The sequence below is a fragment of the Larus michahellis genome, chromosome 3, assembly GCF_964199755.1.
Source record: "Larus michahellis chromosome 3, bLarMic1.1, whole genome shotgun sequence".
NCBI classification, from domain to species: Eukaryota; Metazoa; Chordata; class Aves; order Charadriiformes; family Laridae; genus Larus; species Larus michahellis.
This window is the reverse complement of record NC_133898.1, coordinates 97,803,978-97,829,426: the sequence shown is the minus strand read 5'-3', so window position 1 is coordinate 97,829,426 and position 25,449 is coordinate 97,803,978. Positions and strand designations below refer to the sequence as shown.

Genomic DNA, 25,449 nt, shown 5'->3' with positions numbered 1-25,449 from the left:
GTTATCACAGGGCGACTGATGTAGATTTTCCCCCTTTTCTTTAAACAGCTTGTAGCTCCCCTCCTGCTCTTTGTGAAATAGTTCAGGCAGGTCTCCTGGCACAGGTCTCAGCGAGCATTGGGTTTTACTTCACTTGATTGTGTTTTTTCTTCCTTTCTTTGGAGTTCATGTGCTCACCTTGTTGTGCATAGGTTCACGTAGGCTATCTGTACCCTTAAAAGCATCTTCTCTGTTCCTCTTGCAGCTGCATCACTTGCTAGGAGAATTAATTAGTAGCCAACAGTCTTTTGCTTGTGGATGTCTTCCTAAGGTGGATCATTGGATGAAAAGGGAACTTTGTTCTGCAAAACACTATACAGCCACTAGCGCAGCTGCTGGAAACTAAATCAGTAGCTTGAATTTCTTGCCATTAATTATTCTGTGTCTCTCTTCTGCTGATGATTGAGTTTTGTCAACTTCTGGACTTTAGCATCTGTTAGCAGAGGAGTTTCAGATGTTCAGCATCTCTACAGATTTGATCTTTACAGGAAGAACCTTTAGCAAGTCATCTTGCAGCTCTTGCTACGTAAGGTAACTACTTGCCTGGCACCTCAACTTTGCAGTCACGGCAAAATGTGCCCTAGCAGCAAAGGCCGACAGGCTGTATTAGCTAGAGCACCATCAGTAGATGAAGACACGTGATTATCTCCCTTTACCTGGCACTCATCAGTCCATATCTAAGGTACTGCAGCCCATATGCCCCTTCCAACACCATATATGAAAGACGTCAATAAGCTGGAGTGAGTTTAGTGAAGGCCACCAAGATGACTGGGGCTGGAGCATTTGCCCTGCGAGGAGAGGCTGAGGGACCTGGGCTTGTTCAGCCCGGAGCAGGGATGGCTTCAGCTGGAACTCTGTGAACTCAGTGCTGAGGTCTCCTTAAAAGCACATGGCCATTTCCGGCCTATTACTTTTCATGTGTTTGTTTAATTATTTACTTACTCATCCATTCAGTTATTCTTTCTGCTTATTGTTACACTGGAACAATAATATTTTAGCAGACTTAGTCTGTTTACTATTAATTAAATTTGCTATGTGTCTTCAGCAGATCTGTTCTCTGATTATTTTTGTGATCAAACACAAATCACATATTGGAAAGGCCTAAGAGCTAGAAATAATAAATTTGAGGATTGCCTTAAGGGTCACATTCAGACAGCCCTTATTTTTTTCCATTAATAACCTAATAACCAGCAAAAAATTATTCAGGGCCAAAGCTCTGGGCTTACATTAGTGTGCCTACAATGTTACTACCCTGACAAATTAGTTCATCAAGCAACTCTGTGTGCTACCGGGTTAGTAACGATATCGATCAAATTATTTGACAGTTTTGTACCCTTGTTTATGTCTGTGAAAATGGGAATAACAGTGTAGTATTAAGCCTTGGTTTTTATTTTGTTCTGTATTGGGAGTTACCTGCCATCCCTCATTTTCTCTGGTTGTGTATGAGCTCATGTACATACTGTAAAGGGCACACCAACATACCATCCCAGGTACTTAATGTAAAGAGGTACTTGCTTCTGCAAATCCTAAATTTCTCTGGTATATCAGTCTGGAGCTTGGCTGTTGGCACTGTAGAGCAATGTTGCTGCGTTTATGCTGTGCAGACGTGTAGAAATCAAGGCATCACATCTCCTAACTGCTGCCCCTGGGTGCCAGGGGCTACAATGCCCAAGGGAAAATCTGTGTCTTCCCATGTCTTAGGGGAAGCCATGCTCCCCAAAGATCCCTGCTATAAAAGAGGATGTCTCCTAATTAGGAAGAAAGTAAGGCATCCCCTCCCTGTAAAGCCAGACAGGGAGCATATAGCATTTCTCCAGGGTAACTAGACTTCCCAGTGGTCCAGCCCAGCGAAAGATTTCATGTGTTTCAGTTAGTCCCTTAGCAGTTTCCCTACAGCTGCTTCTATTTTACCTCTAGTCAAGCTACAGCATGATGGAAATGTCACAGGTTCGAATTCTGATGAGGCTGCAGAATGAACAAATTCCCAACAGGAAGCTAAAGTCCATTATCTGTAATCAGGCTCTGAAACTTCATGGCTGGCAAACCTTGTTTCAGAGCATTAAGTGATAGCAGCGGCTGTTGCGTATTAGTGGATCCATTTTTCATTAATTAGAGTGGTAATGAACCATCATATGGCACTTTTGTCAAACCTTTATAAACAAATACATATCTAGTGTGCTACAAGATCTGCTGAACTTTTAATTTGAATTAATTCAATATATTTATGTAATGATACATAGTGTGTCTGTCACCTTGGTATTTAGACACATTATATAGTTTAAATACAGACAGATAGTAAATCTGCTGCTCCTGATAAACAATTTAAATAGCCCCTTTCCAGTATAATTTGAACTCTAAATAACCCAGCAATGGTCTGTAATTATAGTATATACTTGACCAAGGAGACACAACTCACATCACATCTCATTATAAATCCTGGCAACACCAAGTTCCAGGAGGAGCAAATTCCATGTGTGGGTCTCCTGCCACCCTGACTTGAACTCATCTCAGGAACATGCTGCCCACTTCATTCCAGAAAGTAACAGTAGTAGTAGTATTAAGATTGGAAATTGAAAGTTCATCAGATAATTTCAGCGGCCATAATTATGTGCAATGAACAGAGGTGCTCTTTAGGCTAAATCAATTCCAAATTCTGTAGGTTTTTAAAACCAATATTTAGTGGCACATCTTTGTGTTTGACAATCCTGGCAGTGCAGTTTTTAGAAAAGTGTAGGAAAAATAATGTCTTCTCAATATCATCTATGGGCCCTATTCTTTCCCATTTACTTTTGCTGGGTACTGCCCCCCTTGCTGAGAAAGGTACTGTTTGCTATGAGTAAAGGCATCAAGCTCTGGTCTTCTCTTCCTAGAAGTTGTGTGTCTGCTATTCAAAAGAAATCTGCTAGTTTGGTATGATGCAGTTCCTGTTGAAATTTCTTTCCTGTATGTTGTAAAGAGTTCAGCAGCCCAGCAGAAAAGGACCTGGGGGTGCTGGTGGCCGGCCAGCTTAACATGAGCCAGCAGTGTGCCCACGTGGCCAAGAAGGCCAACAGCATTCTGGCCTGTATCAGGAACAGTGTGGCCAGCAGGACTAGGGAAGTGATCGTGCCTCTGTACTCGGCACTGGTGAGGCCCCACCTTGAGTACTGTGTTCAGTTCTGGGCCCCTCTGTACAAGAGGGACATTGAAGTGCTGGAGCGTGTCCAGAGGAGAGCTACCAGGCTGGTGAGGGGTCTGGAGACCAGGTCATATGAGGAGAGGCTGAGGGAGCTGGGCATGGTTAGCTTGGAGAAGAGGAGGCTGAGGGGAGACCTCATTGCCCTCTACAACTACCTGAAAGGAGGTTGGAGAGAGGTGGGTGTTGGCCTCTTCTCCCAAGTGAATAATGACAGGACCAGAGGAAATGGTCTGAAGTTGTGGCAGGGGAGGTTTAGATTAGATATTAGGAATTACTTTACTGAAAGAGTGGTCAGGCACTGGAACAGCCTGCCCAGGGAGGTGGTTGAGTCACCATCCCTAGGGGTGTTTAAGAAACGTCTAGATGTGGCACTTCAGGGCATGCTCTAGTGGCAGAGATTGTAGGTTGTTTGGGGATTTTTTTGGTTTGGTTTTTTTTTGTGTGTGTGTGTATGGTCGGACTCGATGATCTCAAAGGTCCTTTCCAACCATGAAGATTCTATGATTCTATGATTCTATGATTTGTTGATTGGCATGCTTTTTGATCTTACACTAGTGTCACTACCATGTTATCTTGATTAGAGGAGTGCAGACCATGAATTGGGCAACCTGAGTGAGGTGTCTGACAAATTCCTTACCGCTGGGCAGCTGTGGGTAGTGTCACAGTTCATGAGGCTTGGAGTTCGAGGTTTGGATCTGAGGGCTGAGCTTTTTTTGCATCCTCTGCATCTGCTGAGGTATCTGGTGATAAAGGAGGTCAGCAAGGCCAGCGTAAGATTTCTGATGAAATTATTTTCCATTGAAAAATAGAGATTAATGGAAGTCAAAGTAATTCATGGAAACAAGCCAATTCCTTTTTCTTGAGGAAAGGCATTTTATATTCAATCTGGATCTTTATTTCTTTATCATGAAAATTAGAAGCACTCTCTCCCCCAGACATGCAGAATAGCCAATAATACTGTTTCTGGATAAAGTATGGTTAAATTCTTGCTTTGGGAGGAAAATCACGATCTCTCAGAGCCATTGAAACTATCCAAACATCAATAAATAATTTGCCCAGAGAGAGAAGCTGATTTACCCCGTCACCTGGTATTAATTGTAGTTATCTGCTACGTGAGAAACTTTGAGTTTGTTCATCCAAAGAATAATCAGTCATTGTTAAATAGACATGGATGAAATAGGTTAGAGCACTGGGACGTGAAGAATCAGAGAATCAAGACAGGTTTGTGATAGAAAGCCTGTTAAAAGCCAGAGACCTTTTACTAAAAAAGAATTTATTTGTGATATTAGAATTACTTTCTTAGAAGGCTATTGATGTTATTTTCCCAAGCATGAGGTAGTTATGTCCATTCCGAATAAGACTGATGTAACTGAGTACCTGCACTAATATGTTTAGTGACTGCTAATTCAGTTCACTTTTGTTAGGAAAGTCTCCTGAAGTTGAATGTCACAGTTAAATTATTTAGAAATAAGGAGGTGCTCTGTTCATGCGCACTCAGAATCTGTAAGTGGTTTATGGAGTCTTTCAAATGATTGATGATCTCTCATATTTGAATGTCAGAAAGTACATATATGATATTTTTTAATATTATCAAATTCTGCATTATAAAATACTATATATTGTGAAATATTACAGATGTATACTCTAGAATTTCCAGTGCTGCTTATGAGCCACAAGGTTTGAGTGACTTGGAAATGTACAGTAAGAAGGAGGTAAACAACTGACAGACCAAGAAGCAGTCAGCATTTTCTGGTTTTAGACTTGGTATGTTCAATTTTGCTCACATTTTTTAGAGACTGCCTTTAAACTCATTGCTACCAGAGATGCCCTCTATATGAAAAGAGTTACAGAAATACCTTTCTTTTCACTACCTGTCTTTATTTGAGTTGAGATGGTCATATCCTGCCTTACTATGCTGAATTCCCATCATATCCATAGGCAAGATAGTTGCTCAAATTTCCATACATACATGTAAATTCTACAATCCAAAATTAAGTAATTGCTACTGTAAGCACCGGTGTGGAAATTAGAAGTAGACAGGATTGTGCCGCATTCACTTATCTGCCTACCTCAGCATCTGGAGTCTCAAAAGCAGTAAAATAGTTGGTTTGTTTTTCAAATTTTATCATTCCTAGCATCTAAAAAAAGTGATATTTTTAATGAAGTAAGTGACTAACATGTCAGAGCCTAATTGATATGCAAGGAAATACTCAGCTTTCTTGGCTTTTTTCTAGATGTTGCGCTGCAGATCAGCTGCTTCAGTGTGTGACATTCGTTGTAACTCCCACCTCAGATCATCGCCAGCTCTTTCCCATAGCTCCTCTGTGAGAGGAATTGCCGGATCGGTGGCTGTGCAGGTTTTGCTTTTGCAGCAGCAAATTATGCTCTCCAGGCAGAAATCTGAATTGTTTAGGAACATTTCCATATTGGTCCAAAATAGCATCCTATTAGACTAGGTGTTTGCTATTTTGGACTTCTGCGACTGCCTGTTATTCTATCCTTGGCATGCGTGCAGCCTCTCACGGGATGCAATACCCATAGCTTGTGGTACCACTTTATTTCCAAAGCCAGTTTCAGTGGGTCTTCTATTTTACTAAAAACATGCCTATACTTACTTAGGGGTGCTTTGGCAGCATGTTAACTTAAATGTCAATGTTAATGCTTCAGTGTGGTACATCAGACAACTGTCAGTTTGACTATGTGAGCCATGATTAACTACTCTTCCCAGTGTTAGTCAATCAAATCGCGCTTTCTCTCGTGGTGTCCCAGCCTCACACCTGTGAGCCCAAATGAAGGTATTTGAAGAGGTCTAAGCGGAGTTATTGGCTTGGCATATACTGCAGGAATCTGTCTAGAATGGTTTTGCAAGCAAATATGGGAAATGTAGTGAGAAAGAGTAGGATGGGATAGGATGGGATGGGATGGGATGGGATGGGATGGGATGGGATGGAATGGGATAGAATAGAATAGAATAGAATAGAATAGAATAGAATAGAATAGAATAGAATAGAATAGAATAGAATAGAATAGAATAATTTCAGTTGGAAGGTGCCTACAACGATCATCTAGTCCAACTGCCTGACCACTTTGGGGCTGACCAAGCTAATGCATGTTATTAAGGGCATCGTCCAAATGCCTCTTAAACACTGACAGGCTTGGGGCATTGCCTGCCTCTCTAGGAAGCCCAGTCCAGTGTTTGACCGCCCTCTCAGTAAAGAAATGCTTCCTAATGCCAAGTCGCTAGGGTGATCAGGTAGATCAGGTAGATCGCCCTAGGTCTTGTATTGTGAGCAATTACCTCATTCACATTTTTCTGTAATAATTACACTTTTACTAATCCTTGTGCACAGATCACTTCATTCCTTTTACATTCACCCTGTGGCCTATGACAGCAAGCAACATGCTGCTATCTTATATTTGATGTGTGTCTTTCCATTTTTGGTGCTTTTAGTTTATAATTATTAGTCTTATGCCTGTTTAATTTTATAACTTTATTTCTGTCTTTGCTGAAGACTAGTTTATTTCTGTTCAGGTCATTCTGCATGCGAGAGATTTCTCCAGGAAAAGGGTCATAGGTGCAGTCAGTTAAAAACAGTGGTTTCATTTTGCTTGGCTGTATTGTCATTTAGAAAAATAGGCATTTTCAGTTGCTTTTGATAGTGTTGTTTTCTTCCAACGCGGTTTTCTGGTGTCTGCTCAGCTTTAATTTGTTAACTGGCAATGCTGACAGTTTAAAACACAAGCTTTGGCCAACTGTTATGTTCAGTATAGTCAAATTGATTGCCAGGTGTCTTCATCCAGCCTTGCAACAAGCTTATTAGTGATCACAAAGCTTGAAGAAATTCAGTTTCCACAGATGTTTCCATTCTTTTACATCCCTTCAGGGAACTGTGTGCTGCCACCAGCACTGCTAAAGTGACTGATGGGCAGAGTAGTCCAGTGGGAATTGCAGAAAATCTCTATTTTTATGATCGTGCCTCGAATGGTTACACTCCAACTGCTACTTTAGCAAAAGACTTGTGTACAAGAAGAGGAAGTACAGTTTTTTAATTCCTCCTTTTTACAGCTGCTGTGTTAAACACAGCAATTAGAAAGGATTTGACATTTGTGTAACAGAGTTATAGTATTTATATCTCCAGTTTAATACGGCTAAGTAGAAATATTTGCATATTTCTAGAAGGCAAGTTGGGCATGTTCTGCACATTTTAATTTCCTCCCTTCTCTTCCCGCCCCTAGCACTAAAGCACCAGGCTCACATAACCTTTAGTCTCCTCTTAAAGAAAAATAACATTTTTTTACCTTTAAACTTGTGCTGGTAACTCTCGACAGTGAGGATTTGACCTTTCCAATGACAGATGATATTGCTGTCAATAACAGATCTAAGGAAGATGTCCACCAGATCTATTTTACATCAACCAGTGTAAGCTCCAAAATGGTGTAAATGCTTATTTGGGTCTGGCCTAAGCTGTCCATGTCACAGAAAGACGCAGCTTCAGCTGTTTGCTTCCACCCTCGTGCCACCCGGTCCTGGTGCCCCAACATGTGCATGTGACCATCTTGGGAGCAGCCAAGGCGAAGGCAGGGTCTTTTCGTCCCCAGGGCTCCCCTTCGCCAGCTCGACCTGCTCGTGAGACCACCAGGGTGGGGACTGCTTCATTTCAGATGAAACTACCAGGATGTAGAGCGGAGAGGTTGTCACACAGAGTGGCATGGTCTACTGTATTTAGGATCTCATTTTTGGGATTGCCTTCTCTTGGGTTTGTGAGAGGGCTACCATATTATGGTGTTTTCCCCTCTCGGACAAGCGCTGAACAGAGCTTCTATTTCTTTCTTCACATCTCCCACACCAGGAAGTCTCAAGGTTGGCTGCAATGTGCTCCACACTAGTGTTCTCCAAAACATATAAAGCTTCTTGTTGGCATAGTAGTCCCTCTTAGGCTACCCACACACAAATTGCAGGTGGGATAGCAGCTGAGGGTAAAAAGTAACTGGAAATCTCCGGTTCCATATCATCTGAGTAAACCCTGTATTTCCAGAAACAGAGGAGTCCCAGGAGGCATTCACACTGACTGCGCAGACATCCAAAACAGGTGTGTGGGTTAGGAATGCAAGTTCTGCTTTTAGGCAGCAGGGAGAGGTATATGCCTCCAGAGGATGGCTCAGAAAACTTAAGGTGGGAATTCATCGCTTTCAGTCAACACTGAAGGACCCATCTTCCTGCCTTCAAAACTTGCATTAGATAACTCAGCTAGAAACTGGTTACCTCCTGTTCCCCCCCACCCTGTGAATTTGAGAGCAGATTATTAATTCTGTCTCTTCCCTCCTCACCTACGAACAGACTTTTCCTCTCCCTCAGAGACATGCTCATCTCTCCCCTGCTCTTTTCAGCACCTTTACTTCTCAGGTTTGGCCTGTCCACTTTCACCCTCACGTTTTTCTGTTCGCACGTTTTTTTGGCCTTTCTACTCCCATACCGCTGCCATCGCCTTCACTTTATGCACAACCTGGGAATGTGTTAAGACAGATGCTTCCAGACACCCTGCCCGCCTGGCCCTCCCTGAGGTTTTAGAGTATGATTGAAAAGGCCATGAAAGTGCAGGCTCCTGCCTCTAGATTCCTACCTGTGTGGTTACAAGGACCCGGCACAGAGATAGCACTGCTTCTCCTGTTGGGCTGGATCACCTAGGAGCCCCATTTGGTGTCTTTCCACATGCTGACTAATGCCAGATATCTCTTAAAAAGGTGTTAATACCTGTAGCCCAAATAGCCAATCACACAATATTTTTATTCGGACATTGGGTAATCAGTGACTGACTCACACAGGAATTTGGATCCCCTGAAAAATCTAATTCCAACAATTCAGGGAGAAGCATCCAATCTTGTCTTTAATTTTCCATGGTTATTCCTTTATATCCCGTGGCAATGAATTTTACAAGTTAATTGCATGCTGTATTACTTATTATCAGATTTAAATTGTCTTTTGATCTCACTTTTATAAGGAAGGGTAAATAGGAGGCATCCAACAGACCTTCTAGTCTTCCACTAGTTTGCATACCTCTATCTGCCATCTCATATTTGTCTTCTGACTAACCACTCCTAAATTATTCAACCCTTCCTCCATACACAAGTCTTGCCATGCCTGTAGTTATTTTGGTTTTTTCTTGCTGATGACTTTGTGGTTTTCTTACGGTCTGACCTAATGAGCCTCTTTATTCATCAGATGTGTGTGTATGTGTCTGGCTGTGCATCCTGCTGCCTTTCCCTCCAGAAGTTTTCAGGTTTTTTTTCTCTCCACAACAACAGGCTTTTTCACTAAGGTCTACTATCATCCAGGAAAAAGCCTCAAACATAGTAAAGTGAGTAGCAAACCCTTTTTTCCCAGGGCTTGTAAGTTACCGGGCAGAAAATATGAAGATTTATGGGAAGGATCTGCATGTGTTACTGATGGTTTCTTTCTTTGGTTGGACACAAATTGGGATGGTGAACACTGGGTCAAAGATACGGTTTTAAACGACGTTTCTGTCAGCCTGTCTTAAAGCCAAATAAACCCCCTACTGAATAAATAGTGCTTTATTCCTTCTGGCAGGTACATATTAATAATGTTAAAGATCAGTTATTGGAAAAAGCTAATAAAGTATACATCCATGAAAGGCTTGCAATTGAACTTAATCTTAGCTTGCAGGAGGCCCTTAGATTTTTAAGATTTATTGAGCCAGCTGTTAATAATATAAAGATGTTTGCTGAGGACTTATTCAGTCCATAGAAAGAGTGTGTACTCAGCAGGGCCGTGAACTTTAATTGCTAACAGTACAAAGACAGGTGAAATGTTCCCATTAATGTTGTTATTCTTATCAGGACTGAATCAAAAACGGTAACCATAACTACAATTTAAAATTTAGTATTTGTCGAGCTATTGTGATTCTCAGCCCACGGAGAAATATTTTGACTATCTACAACAAAAGGTAAAATGACATTATTTTGATCTATTTGTCATTATGGCCTGAAAGTGTGCTACTTTCACACAGGAACAATGCACTTTTAATACACTGGCATAGTAATAACATCGGTTGATCCAGTGTTGGGGATGAAATTAGGATCTAATTATAAACCTTGATTAAAAAATGACAAAACAAAAATCTGACCCATCTTCCTCATTCAGGAGTTTCATAAGGGAATATTTAGTTTTCACATCTAAAAAATGTCCAATATTGACCTTTCGAAAATATTCCGTGTTTTCCTTTTTCAAAAATTGTTTGACCTACTGGGTCCAAATTTGTTGTATTTGATTAGCTTTACTAACAAGTGTCTTTGACTTGTTTCCAGTTTTGTTTCATTGTGTTTGGGGGCGACATATGATTGCGTTGTATGGTAAAGAGCTTTACTCAAGGTGTAGCGAAGGCATACTGAAGTGCCAGTGAAGAAAGGGATTTCCTGGTGCTTCTTGGAGTATTCATAGATAGACAAAACATGGGATAGTTCTCCTCCTCAACGTATAAAGTGTGTGTGTGTGTGTGTATGCGTGCGCGCTGGGGGTCGGTGGCAGGGATTTACACGCTTACTCATCCTGTTTGATGTGCCAGGGAGGAGTAAGCTGAGCTGCCACCATATCGCGTTTCATCAGTTACTCGGCCAAGTGGACTCGGCCAGCCTCAGCCAAGTGGATGCTCTCACCCTGGCTCAGGTAGACATCAGGCTGGGACCCGTGCTGGGGTGCGGTGACACCTCTAGGTGCCAGGGTGAGGTCCCATGTCTTGCGCCTGCAATGGGGTTCGATGTAGCCTGCCCATGCATGGATGGACTCACCAGTGACGTGCCATGGGGTACAGCCCCATTTGCACACAGCTGCTCTACAAAACTGACCTCGTCCCCAGCACCGGCCTCCAGGGGCTCCCAGCAAACCTGGAGTTTCATCATCAGGACATGATGCTCCTGATGAGGTAATCCTCACAGTGTTTGCAGTTATAAAACCCTTTAATTCACCCCCTAAAGCACGCTCGCAGTTTAATGGAGACTTTATTTTCCACGGCACTGAAAACACGTGAAACATAATCTATTTTACATTATATTGTGTCGTGGTTTAACGCCGACTGGCAACTAAGCACCATACAGTGGTGGTTTTATAGCATAAATACATATGTATTTTATATTATGTGTTAATTCATTATTACATATTATATCAGGTTTATATACCATGTAAATAATGGTATGTGTTATTTTATATGCACGTTTTAAATTTGTACTTATTTTATCTTAAATAATTTTAATTCTTAGCATTTTCTCTTTGCCAGGAAAGTTAGCTTTACATGTTGGTGAGTTGCTTTTCTAAATAGACCCACTTTGGCTATGTAAAAATAATGTGTGTCCTAGAAAGAAGATGTCTGTATTTCCAGGAGCTCACTTTCATTTCACATTGAAATATTTTGCTTACTCAGATGATTCCGCTACATTGCAAATGAAAACTATAGACAGAAGAATTCAAGATCATTCATCTCTTTTGACTCTTCACTGAGTATTGCTTAGCTGATGAGTAAGAAAAATTCAAGTTTCTATGCACAGATCAGTTTTAGAGGACTACTTGCAATTGATGTCAGTGCCTAATGTAGCCGTTTTCCATTATTAGAAGAAAAAAAAAATAGTAGAGTAGAAATAGTAACCTCTGATTTTTTTTAATTCTGCTTCAGTGCCTAGACAGTCTTACATATTTTTGAATAACTTTCTCTTCTATGTGCCACTGCCATACATCCCTATCTTCCTGTTTTTCAATAGCAATAAAAGTCAATTTTCACACTCATCTGTGTTTATCTCTGCAAATTATCTTGATACGCAAAACTACTTCACTTTCCTACTTCTAAAAATACCAAGTTGTTTTGCGTCTTGAAAAAAGATTACAAAAGGAAGCGAAATCACCAGCTCGTTGTGCCTGTAATGACAATTATGATGGTTTCCATCCGGAGAGCGTTATATATTTGAAAGCGCAAAGACCTTTTGGCTGGAGTGACAACAACATCTGCAAAAATCAAACAGCGTCATCCATCCCAAGAATTTCCTGAAGATATCCTGCCAATTACTTTTACTAGTAGGTGACGATTAATCATAACCTGTCTGGCATCTGAGCAGAGAGATCCGATCCCTGACCAGAAAGAAAAGCTATACTCAGGCATAGCTGAAAGCAAATTTTGCCAGGACTCAAGATCCTGAGCACCGTTATTTTAAGTATATGCACAACTCAGATTAGTTCATGCTGCTTGGGGTTTTTTTGTTAATGTTGTTGTTTAGGCTTATTGTTATTGTTCAGGCCTTGTTGCTGTAAATCTACTCAGCTTTTTGTGGGAGGTGCAGAACTCAGCTTCCTGCCTCTCCCAGATTACGCTCGAGATGTTCAGGTGATATAATTCAATGGATGACATTAAACTGCCTTTTTATAGGCAGAGAATAATGCTTGAGCGCATCCTATTTCAGGGGGTGAATTCAGGTGACCTCAAAAGACCGTATCTCTCCAGAGTAGTCTCTAAAAATCCAGTTTGTAGATTCTGACAATCTTGAACATGCTGAATTGAATTGTACTTCATCAATAAATGATTCTGCGTCTTCCAATGAGAAAATTTACAAAATGCCCATTGTCTTTCTAAGTATGGTAACATTGATCATATTCAAAGATTTAATTACAGGTTTAATCCTTTTTAAAAAGTTAAGTTAATATTCTGGACATTTTAAAGAGAAAAATATTTAAAATTCTTGGTGTCTGGGGTAAATACTTACGCAAGGTCACTGGAAGTTCAGCCCATATTAGACCAAATTTTGCTGCCATAACTATGTAAAATATCTCACTGATTTCATAGCAAGGGGACTATTCGCAGAGCAAAGGAACTGACACCTGGTAAAAACATTACAATTTGCCTCTTTTCAAATTAACTGTTGCAGCATGCTCTAATCATGAGTTTTATTATTTGCCCTCTTGAACCGGTAGAGGGAAGTGGTTAATCCCTTGTTTGAAGCTAAAAGCATTTTTTGCAGCCAGTTATGATGAAATGACCTTTTCCATTCTATGACCTTTCTCAACAAGTGCTGAAGGAATAATGATACAATTATTTCCCTCTCTGAATACCCCTCTATTAGGGTGTTCATAAGCCTTAAACTCTATGAATGTCTTTTTCTTTTCTTTTTTTTTTTTTTTAGCTAACCCACAGGAACATAAAATACACCAATGCCAAATACGTTACTGAACTGTGCAAAAAGGCTACTGTTCCTATAGATGAGTTTGTATAAACAAACCTTTTCTTTCAGGAATCTGAAAAAGAGCAACCTTATTTTCACATCCTGATGTCCTGATGCATGGCTTAAGTCAGGTGTTGGTCATCAGGCTATACCTTAAACTGCTTTAGACTGCCAATTTATATCAGTTTAGGATAGACCCCATTGAATATATTTTTGTTATCATGTTTCTATAGTGTGACGTGCTCAAATACAGTGCTCCAGAATCTGTGTTGTGTTAACTTTGTGCTGTAGTGTCTGATTAAAATTCAAAGTACCTTTCTACATTGATGATACCCTCCGGCCCCGGCCACCTAACTGTGGAGATTATTGTAGACAAATTGAAGGGAGTTCTGAGAATTTCAATAAGCACAATGAAGCTACTGGGAGGACTGATATATGAAGAGATATTATCAAAACTAAAATGCTGGTCATTCCCTCCTTTCCACCACTCGCCTCCTCGCGACTCAGAACAGAAAGTTGTTAATTATTTCTATGTAGTAGTTGTAAATCGGAATTAAAACTTATTTAAACTATTTAGCAAGTGAGAATAATTGCTCACTGTGCTGCAATACTCATGCATAACCTGCGCCATGGTAAGCAGACGGAGCCGATGTCAAAGCACCCTTGGTGCTCTTTGTCGCTTATGGAGCCCAGTGGCTCTATAACGGCTCAGAAGCGGAGTCCTGTTTTTTTCAGGAGCAACTTTGAAATTTAGGATAATGAACTGTCCTGAGAACTATTCATAAGAAATGACCACTACAAGCCATATCTTTTCTTTGGGTCATAGATAATTACTCTAGCCCAAAATTAGACCTTAGAAGGACAGCCTAAGGGTGGCCTAAATTAGGTCATACTCTTGCCAGTTAATTTCCTTTGTGAGCTAATACAGCTGCAGGCTAGATAAACCACATTCTTGAGATTTTCTGCTTATTCCTGCAGTTTTGGGGGCAGACGTGTCCTACTCTTGCCCTAGCTCGTTGCCTCTCTGTACTGTTCGGTAGCCAGAGCAGACGCAGTAATTGACAACCATTGCCATTTCGTACGTATTCTTAACAAGGATGTGTAAACTGGGAGCATTTTCTATTAATTAATAGCAAACACTATTTTGATGATACAGCGATGATCCTAAAATGATTACATATTGTTCCTTTTCTATTCAGATACAATCAGAGAAAAAATATCACAAGATTCATTTAACCTGTATTGGCTCAAAGTGTCATTTTTATTTAGATGGAAAGGACGTTCCAACACATCAGCATTAAATGCAGGCAACAGGAAAAGCTCTCTTTAACATCTTCTTCTACACTAAGACTTTGAAGAACTGGAAAGAGAGAAAGATAACTCAGGTTTGTGTATTAGTTTGAGCACGTACGTGAGCTTTGAGCAGGTGATGGGCTGTCATTAATTACATTTCTTAATATCATCTTGACATTCTTTGAAATTTTAAAGATTGTCCTGATGGCATATCAAGACTTTGGGACATCTTGCAATATCCAAGTAAAGCTTCTGTGTTCATCCTTTTACCTGTATAACTGGGCCCATTAGCATGATAACTTCAAATACTGTAAAATCTCACAGCATCCGAAAAGTTCATAGTAGGAAATTTGCATTGAAAAAGTAATTAGGAGTAAAACAATCCATTATGATGATTTTTGATTCCTGCTTTTCTATCATTATGAGTCTCTCAGTCACGGAGTTGCCATTAGAAGTGCTTATAGCTTAGAAATGCTAACGGCACCTCCATCGGTAACCCAAGCGACCCAGAGTTTCTGACCGAGCTTGAGCAGGGTAAGGCAGCCCAACATTGGCCTTCCTCTGTGAAACAGGGAACTCGGGCCGGCACATTTGTCATGAGCTATTCAAGTTTCAGGTTGTTGCATTACTGGGCTTCAATTACTTGTCTTTAAGTAAATGTCACTATTTTAGTGACATCGGACAATATACAAGCATAATCTATTACACACATGAGTTCTGGGTTCAACTTCTTTTATTTTTCAGGGGGGCCCCCCAGTTGTTGACATGGTGGCTGTCAACTAAAAAAGTCTTTGCTAAGTTACTATTAACAAAATTTTCATGTAATCTCAAGGGTTTCTTGTGAGGTGCGGGGTGAGATGTCTGAAGTGGAAGAATTCACTGTTTGAAATTTAGTTTGAAATGAAGTGTTCAAAAGTGAACATTGAAAAAGCTGCTGAGAAGATCTGAAATCTCAGACTGGAGTTAATGAGGGAGGACGCTATCTGCAAGGATAAAAATATGACAGATGTTTCTAAAGAGTGAATAAAATCAGCATCATAGCTGAAGAGAAGCTTAACATTTTGGAAGATCATACACAATATATTGGCTTGGAAAAAAAAAACCAAAGAAGTAAATGTACATCAGAAACTTCTTTCTTCTAATAAGTCATTACAGAGAAGTTTGGAATTATACTGCCCATTACTCACTCTCACATCCCAAACTTTTCTGGTGCTTTACAGCAAGATAGAGTGAAACTCAAGTCCCCATTAAATTAAGTGAAATGTTGTTATTTACTTCTTCCTGATTTCCCAGTTTTGCCATTAAAAGATAAAGAGGAAAATACTAAGAGAGGTTTGCTAAAGCCTTCTTAAAATACAGAAATGCCATGGAGATTTTAGCTAAATTCAAGTGGAATATGAAAGGAAGTCTAGAAGAATATTTTGCTCTCTTTCTTAAAACAGGACAAATGGCACTTGAAGTAAGTTGGATAAAAATGTGGCAGGGAGAGAATCATAAAGTACTTAGCTTTTAATTTTTCCATTGTAGGTATATTTAGATAAGAAAACCAAGCAAGTTTAACATATTCAGAAGTGACTTTCAACTGTTGCAATCTTTTCTTTGGACTCCGATTTCATTCCAAGCAGGGTTTATTTTGATTTATCTTACACCTGTTCCTGGCAAGTTAAACAATGCTGAAATACTGTTCCTGCCTGCCTTCCCTGCCTCCGAGGGAAACACAGCCAGGGAGGGCTGCCCTAGGCAATGGACACACTCTTTCCTTCCCTATTCCCAGCCTCAGGAGTTGGTGGGGGCGGGTTTTGGGGGGGTGTATTGTGAAGAGGTGAAGAAGACGAGAGAGCAAGGTGTGAAAAAATCAGCAGCAGCCTGGGAAGGCTCTCTTCCCTCTTCCAACTTTTGTTTAAACATGTGCCAGCCCATTTTCTGCTCACCCACTTTCTCACCCTCTCCTCCCTATGCCTCTTCATCCCTACCCTCCATCTAGAAGGGTATACACAAGCAGATAACTTCCTTGGACCAATACTTTAAAAAAGTTAAAAGAGAGAGCTATACTGCTGTTGGCTTCTTCGTCTCTCATGGTCAGAGCGGACCAGAGACACTCAGTGGGACAGAGGGTTCCCAGCAGTGTAGGGCAGATGCTGTGCAGCACCGCCAAAACTGAATTAATTTGAATTTTTTTTGCAGTGGGAGACCTCCAGTAAACTCCAAGTTATAAGGAAAGCTGTCAGAGCTCCTGGAATGGGAAGGAATAAAGGCAGGGGCAAATCATTGGCTTGTGTAAAAAACTATTCTATTGAGAGTGGTTGAGGGTAACCAAAACCTTCAGTAAACACTTTAATAATTTCTGGACCAAATGCCTAATTCATAATATTTGGGCGACTTTGCTCTTTTTTAAGTTCTAAGAATGATTTGCAGGAGTGCGTGCTGCTTTTCTAACACTATCCGATTTGCGGGTAGCCAGTCACCGCTAATGAAAAATGGCTGTTACATCGCTGCTCTGCTCAGAGCAGCGTGGAACAAGCCAAGCTAACCTTGCCATCATCCCCTAGCTAAGCCCCGTCACCGGGGACACTCTGTCTTCAACACGCTTGATGTTGCTCAAGACGTTCTGGCACACTCCATGTGAGCCTCAGATCCAGATAAACAGACCTAAATATAGAAGTTTGCTTGTAGGTGAGTACATGCGTGCTACGTGTCTATACTTCCAGTATAGTCGGTCGAAATCTAGGGCTTAGTTCAGCGGAGTACATAGACGTGTCCTCTGTTACATGATATTCCCTGCTCTCCAGTGACTTCTCCTGAAGGGCACGGCCTTCCCAGGTCTCCGAACATAGCTGCCAGACCTAGGGGATGTCTCAGATACCTTAAGACATCTCAAATGGCACTGGGCAAATAAATTCGGGCAGCTGAATCGAGCCTTTTTTGTACCAAGCCCAGAGCGGGAGTCAGCTGAGCAGCCAGCAGGAGCCTCCCTGAGGATTAGCTGCACCTCTCTCAGCTGACGTGATTTCCTTGTGCTGCACGGGGTGTTTAGACACCTGCTTCACGTGAAGACACCTAAATTTAAATGTCTTCACATGGAGCTGAATCCTACCCCATCTATTTTTCTGATCTCTGGTAAAGTTTGTGACGTCTTTAACCTTTCCTGGTCAGTTACCCTATTTCTGAATTCTTACCCAGACCTGCTGTATCTGGTTGCCATGCTCTTGAGACTTGTACTGCGCAGAGACACGCCAGGATACTTTATCCATTTCTGTCTCTTCCTGATCTCTGAACTTGTTGGATTTACATCTAGAAGCAGATTCAGCTTTTTTTGGTAGCCAATTATATAGTAGGCAGCTATGATCCACCTATGTAGTAGCCAAAGGCATTTTAAAATGTCAGAGCCCAAGGCAGGCAGAAGGTCAGCCTGGCCTAACACAGTAGGTCCAACAGTGACACTAGCCAACGGTGAACGGTCAGGGAAGATTAACGCAAGCAGGGTGAGCATACAGCCGTATTTCTCCATAAGAGTCTCTCAGCCTCCAACCGCCTGCTACTTGGAGACGTCCTGAGCCAGAAGCAGGCTCTTGGTACGAATTTTCTCCCATGAGATCATCCTACTGGTGTTGAACCCATGCAAACTTTTAGTATCTTGTGACAAGGATTTCCACAGTTTAACAGGACACTCCTTAAACCACAGGATGTCTGTGGCCTTACTCAACTCAACTTACTTTGGTGGCTGAGCGGAACGAACCAAGGCTGTTTCCTGCTGTACTGGAGCAGGCTAAGGGAAGAGTCTCCTGCTTGTGGCTACACCCGGTCTCTCTTGATGCTCGCCTGTGGGGGGCATTTTCACTTACTGGGTCATTTACTGGGTCATTCGTGACTTGTAGGAGCTACCCTTGGGACAAGATGAGTGTTCATACTCAACACAAAAGAAGCAAAACCCGTGTCAACAAGAACCTGCTTTCAGTTCTTCACTGGCAAAGATGGGGTTAGATTATCTTTGTGTAGAAACATACAAACACCACAAAATCCTAAGATTTAAACCATTTCTTACAGAGGCTCTTTAAGCTTTTAAAGAAGGTTAGGAAATCAATGATGAGGTGATGAAGTAACACAGAGTTTGTTCTGTCCCTTTCCACTCCTTGCACACCGATGTGTTTGTCCCAATCATCGTAAAAGAGCTTTATGCCTTCTCACAGCGTCCGTGCGCCTCTTCTCCTCATCTCCCTTTAAATGCTGTCCTGGCTCAAAGGGCAGTCGGCTGATCAGTTCATGCAGAACAAGCTCGCTCTCACAGTTTGAATCTGTGACCCGAAGAAATAAATCCTAACACTTGCTGGGCTTCAACAAACTTTCCAGGCTGCCAGCTAAAAGAATGCTTTTGAGTACCCAGCACTGTATTTCTTCCTTTCCAGGAAATGGTACACCAGGGGAGTTGTGTCCAGAAACTACATGCCTCAACCATGCAGTGTTTGTACTCATAGAAAATCAATGCTTGTGCTTGTAAGTCTGGTTCCGCTGGACTCTCACCACTGCGGCTGCTCTATTTTTTTCTTTTTTTTTTTTTTCTTTTTTGCTTTTTCATAGAAGAGTTGCTGTGGGAAAAGATATAAAAGGAAGAATTTCTAGTCCATCTACTGATTTGTATGGTTTGCTCCATCAGGCTTCAAAACTCCTACATGAGATTCCTTCAACACTGCTCCTCATACCCATATGTTTTCAAAATTACTACCCTCGGTTTTCACCCTGAAGGCTCCTGAGGCAGTTTTTGACAGCGGCCCCGATCTCACATCCCTACCTCAAACAGGATTCTCAGTGCTTTGGATTCCCCCCCACTGCAGGAGGAGGCTCTCTTTTGTCCCCTCATTCAGCTCATGTACATGTATGTGCTGTTTATTGGTACTTGGACATTAATGTTTTCTGTAATATATTTCTTTCAGACATCATTGTTCTCATCGCTTCAATAGCAGTTGTTTCTGCAAAAACTCAGGGTAACATTTTTGCAACATCAGCACTGAGAAGTCTTCGTTTCCTACAGATCCTTCGTATGGTGCGCATGGACCGAAGAGGAGGCACTTGGAAATTATTAGGTTCAGTAGTTTATGCACATAGTAAGGTACGTAATCCTAGATGCTGACTTTGGTTGATACCTTCACTTGATGTGATTCAACAAGAGGCCAACAAAACAAACACTTACCAGTTTTGAGCAGAATACCTAAATATTTCCGAAGTAACATCAGTCGTAATGGGCATTAGCACAGGTACACCAGGCCATGTTAAATGCTCACAGTTTTTAGAATATGTTGAAAATGTTGTACTCGATATACTGTTGTAATTTGATATATATTGGTGACGTTGCTTGAGCGTCAAACCGTAAGAGTAGGTTTGGTCCAGTTTTAGAGAAAATTTGCATCCGTAGGGAAGCATTTGACTTTTAACTGTGCAAATGCCAATAAAGTATATAGATGCCTTCATTATGTCTTCCTTGAAATGCCATTCTGTTCAATGTTTCAAATGGGTATTGATCTCTGATTTCTTTTATCTAGGAATTAATCACAGCCTGGTACATAGGATTTTTAGTACTCATCTTTTCATCTTTCCTGGTTTATCTGGTGGAAAAGGATGCAAATAACCAATTCTCCACGTATGCAGACGCTCTCTGGTGGGGCACAGTAAGTATAGAAAAATAGTATGCACTGTTTAACCAGTACGCTAGAGTGCTTTGAATTTCACCTGCTGTGCATTTTAACTTGGTGTGCTGTTCAGTGAATTGTTTTCACTGCCAGAAAACTGGTCTGAGAAGCTCCCTCCTCCAGCTATTCATTTGCACATCCATAGCTCATTTCACCCCATCCTGCAGAACAGCTGTTTGTGTGTTTCTGCTGCAAACCAGACCACTGAGCCTTCAAGAGAAGAAAGCATTTTATTTTTTAACCCAGATCCTTTCAGTACTACGGTTTGCAATGTGGTCCCACAAAAGAGCTGCTTTGATCCAAATCAGAAGGCTGTAAGCTGCACTGCAGGAAGAGGAACAAATGTCAGGAAAGAAAAAGGGAAAAAAAATCTTACATCAGCTTTGCCGTGAAGGGAGGAGCACCACTAGTGCCCTTAGAATGATGTTCTTTCTGCTTCCTCTGTACCTTGAGCACAAACCCCAGAAATCAATATTCTTGTTCTCCAATTATTTTTACAGGTGTAAAAGCCCCGATTTAGTCGAGCCCATGCCTAACTGTCAGTCAAGTCAATTGTTTTTACTTTCTTGAAATCTGTGGGGTCTGAGCGCATGCCTGACTACATTTCTGAAAGAAGGAGGATTATATGAATGCTTACATGTTTAAATAAATAGACTTTAAGTGAACAATGAAAAACTAGGTCTGAAATTTGGTATTTTTTTATGGTGTAATGTGTAGGGGTTTTGCTTAAAAAGGCACTATAGTGAGCTAGACTCTTGCGCTGTGTGATAGTTACTTAGCTTAGGAAATTTGTCCCAACAAAGCCTATGGCAGAGCTATTGCCAGGCAGTATAAAACTGCTTTTCTTTTCCTTCTCATGCAGTAGAACAAACACCATGAGCTCTGACGGTGTCTGGGTAGTGAAATGGTGCCTGTGAGATCGTTAATGCTGACATAACCTAGAGCACTCATTAGTTTTCCTGGAATAAGTGCGAGATCTGAACCAGCCTCTGACACCTTTCCTCATCAGAGGGATGCAGAAATGAAGCTTTCTCACCTCAGACCTTCTGCTGACAAGACTTCACCTGGACTCAGCAGTACCCGCAGGCTCAGAGCATGTGTAGACGCACTGTGCAAAAAGCTTTTCCAAAATGCTTTGAATCCTTGAAAAATATTTTTAGTAAGTTCTGTTTACGTTTTGAGAAGTCAAGGTCGTATCCTATTAGTAGGACTCGTTTTGTGTATTTGAAATTTGTTCATCGATGGTTAATAATTTGTTACATATCTACCCTAGAGGCTATATCTCTGTGTTATCAGTGCACAAAATTGGGAGCTTGGAAAGGCCAGACCTAGTAGCTCTTACTTGTGCATTTACAAATGCACAGAAATATTTTTCCTGAAACCTGTTACTTTAGAGAATCAATGCAGGTCGCTGCTAAAATATACATTTTTATCCTGTAATCCAAACGCATGTAAAATTCATGTTGGCTAAAGCCATGAGAGAAGGTTTTCCCCTCAGTCACACCACTGTAGTTTATTGTTTTTTCACTTTTCTTCAAAAGCTGAGGTCTAGGTTTGGCTTAAAGCTTTCTAACCTGCCTGTATTGACACAGTTGAGAAGCGTCTGGCTTGGGACGCTGGTGACCTCGCTGACGGGGCCCCTGGCTCCAGCAGTCTGCAAAGTCCATTACCCCTTTGGGGGTGCCAGTGGGGATGTGGTCCTGCGAGAGACCCTCCTGAGGTCGTGTAGGTGGGATGTGGCAGCGCATGGGTCTGGGAACGCATGTTTTCAGACGTTCGATTCTCCGGGGAACACCCTCTACCTCTCTGCAAAGCCGTGTGTGACTTTTAGCACTGCAAAGTCAGGGAGTTTGGACTAAGCAGAGGATTGTACCCACCTGCCAGCAGGCAACCGTGAGGGGACATACATGCACGAGGAATGGGAAAGTCCCAGCAAACTCAGACCCCAACTCTGACAGCCGACTGAGGCTCGTGTCAGCTCCACATCCTCCTCCCTCAGCAGCTCAAGCAGCAGGAACAAGATCTTTTATTTTAGGCTTTGCTTCTCCACTACCTGCTGATTGCAATTTTTTAAGGAAAAACCCTGCTAAGAAATAATCGTTGTATAAAGTGGTGCTTAAAATATTTTGTACACTACGAAGTGAAAATGTATGACTCATAGGTCAGATAAGTAGTGCAACTGAGAAAATAGGAATCTTTTCTTGACATCAGCAGGAAAAACAACAAATTATAATCAAAAAATCTGAAAACAATCTATATTGTACATTTCTATATCTTTTCTTCTTTCCCCAGTGTGTGAAATGAACACATTTAAATTTTTAATGTGCTTAAGTGCACAAAGTTGCTGAAAATCAGTGTTCCCCCTTACCTGTTATCTTTGCCATTTTAATAATAGTATTTTTTGTATAATATGTAAAACAGTATGTGGGAAATGCATAACGTGCTTCTTAGTCATGGTTGTTTTTACTGCCAGAGTAACCCACATGCAGATTTTGAAAAGGTCAGATTGTGTGGCATTCTAGGGGAAATCAATGCTTAATCTCATTGATTTGTTTATTTGCAAAAGTTGTTCTAACTTCAACCACTGAGTATCTCCCAAATCCCAGACTCGGTTCTGTGATGGCAGAGGTACAAGAAAGAAAAGACTGCACTGAAGTCAGGCACAAAGAGTCATCTTAAATTTCAAGCTTTAGAGGCACTTATGCCCCTCTCTTTACAGGACCAGACCCAGCATGCCGCAGTTAACCCTTTCTCTAATTCAGATTATTTGAGGGCCATACTACGGTCATTTCACTGGCTCCATTTTTGAAGCCCATAGTTTCACGCTGAAATGAAAGGCAGGATATGGCATCCTAATTTACATATGAATACTCCGCTGTAGTTGCAATTGCACATTGTACTGCGCAACCTGCAGTTTAAGCACCATGCTAATGTTGCTATTGTGAATATTCTTGTGGTCGGGGTCCCCAAAGTGCTGCCTAACGCAGCAGCACACGACAGTGTGTGTTATATGAAGAGTTCAGGTTCAGAATTTGCTTTGGTAGAGAAGGTGAATTCATTTAGCCGAAGAAAATAACTAATCTATGGGGGAACAAAAGGTCAATTCAAAAACTTAAGTATTTAGAAATCAAACCATGCATGGTTTTCTGAGAACTGCTAGTGTTAGCTGGAACTGTGTGTGCTTATAGCAGCATTTAGTTTGTACGTTAATTAGTTCTACCTGCAAATGTAAGGCAATTAAGATTCCTGTCTCTCTTGCACGTTTGACAGAGTTTCTCTTAATAAAACATTATTTTCCGGTAGTATCCAGTAGTTACAGTTGGATACAGAAAGGCTCTGGCACTCCACAGTGACCTGAAAGTGAAAAAAACATCTTACAATGAATAATCTTGTCAGAATTACTAGCTCAAATGAGTTAATATTGATGCCATTTTTCCCATTTAGTGCAATGATAGCATGAGCAAACTACATTTTTTTCAGTTACTGATGTCAGGTAAAGATTCAAAAGGTAAGTACTGCTAGCAGAACACAAAGTGACATCAGAAAGAAATATTAGGGTAGAGGGGGGCCTCCTGGGTCCTATCTCATGTAATTGAAGGCACCTAGGTTATATAATCACGTTCATTATTATACTACCTCACTTATTATTAGCATATTTATTAGCTCCAGCAATGAGATATAACAGAAGTTCTATCATCATTGTGAGTTTTGAGTCTAGCCAGGTGGCACTGCCTGCCTTGGCTGCTCTGTCCAGACGGCTCATTTAAAGAAGCAGCAAAAATGGAGTGTTCTGCATCTGGTACAAAAGATGGGGCTCATCTGGCCCATTTAGCCACGTAGGAGTGTGATTCCGTTGCTTAAACATAGGCATACGGTACCATGGAAGATCTGTTGGAGAGTCTGCTGCCTCTGCTGCAGGTGGTTCCTGTTCAGATGCCCTGGGGCATCTCAAGTGGCTCTAGACGTTTGTTTTCAGGCAAGCCTAACTCCTGCATTTTAGGATAGAACGAGTAACCTGCTGGAGGAACCTATTTCCATTGTGCGTGTTGCGATGACCAGGCCGTGCTAAACACCCAAGCATTTTATTTTCCAAGTTGGGTGAAATGAATCCTATCCAAAGAAAGCCTAAAAGGCTTGGTTTATTGTCCTGGCTTAGGCTGTGGTGATTAGACCCAGGTCTGCTCAGCAAGTATCCCCAGAAAGACATGATTTGCACACCTTGTTATTCCTTTTACTGTATCTTGATCCTGTTTTTCACCCCTTTGTTTCCTCTGACCAAGTCTCCTCTCAAATAAACAAGCTAATTACTTTCACAGGTTTGCCACAGGTTTTGTATTTCTGTTACCTTGTCACTCTTGGCTTTGCATGGTACTGCTGATGCTGTCACCTAGGTGCTGTTTGTCCTTGCAAGATTGCAATCCCCAAAAGGCCCCAGAGTTCCTCCAGTCACCTTTGAACTTCGGTCACTCCTCCCATAATTACCCGTGGGATCCAGCCTTCCCTCGCAACGCTAGCTGTAACTTCTGTCTGTTTCTTACATTATTATCAGTGACGTCTGGAAATTTCTCATGTTGTCATCATCTCACCTCCAGTAGTTTTCCACACCCTGTTCAGTTAATTTAACCTGAGGATTATGCCAGTCAGGGCCTGGCCAGTGGTTTAGTCATTCGCTTGCAGCACTAACAACCGTGCGGAGGATTATTCCTGAACTTGACCCTGAAGTGGTCTGGAAAATATTTTCTTAGTTGTGTGATGAGAGGAGTATAAAAAAAAGATCAAACCCATTTGGTCAGTATTGAGTAAGATGATACAGCACAGCATGGTGCTGACACCTATACACTCATGTAAAGACCATCCTGAGATACAGCAGCTAAAAGTGAGCAAGAAGTCACTGATAATCATAGACTGATACCATCAAGTCTTCAGAACCTAAAAGAATCGGGGGAAAGGCTTTAATACTGTCCTGTTATTTTCTTTGGAGAAATTCCAGGGATACAGTCTGTGTGACTGCTCCTGGTTTTGGATCGCTCCCAGATGTCAGAT

At 41.3% G+C, this 25,449-nt stretch overlaps 1 protein-coding gene across 3 annotated transcripts in view; it reads left to right on the top strand.

Moving 5' to 3' along the window:
* Positions 1-25,449, top strand: part of KCNQ5 (potassium voltage-gated channel subfamily Q member 5) — a 303,061-nt gene that overhangs the window by 232,946 nt on the left and 44,666 nt on the right. For all 3 annotated transcript variants that reach the window (XM_074581371.1, XM_074581370.1, XM_074581369.1), the window contains exons 4-5: positions 19,654-19,829; positions 20,260-20,385. In XM_074581371.1, coding sequence (XP_074437472.1) covers positions 19,654-19,829; positions 20,260-20,385 — 302 coding nt within the window. The remainder of the gene's footprint in view (positions 1-19,653; positions 19,830-20,259; positions 20,386-25,449) is intronic.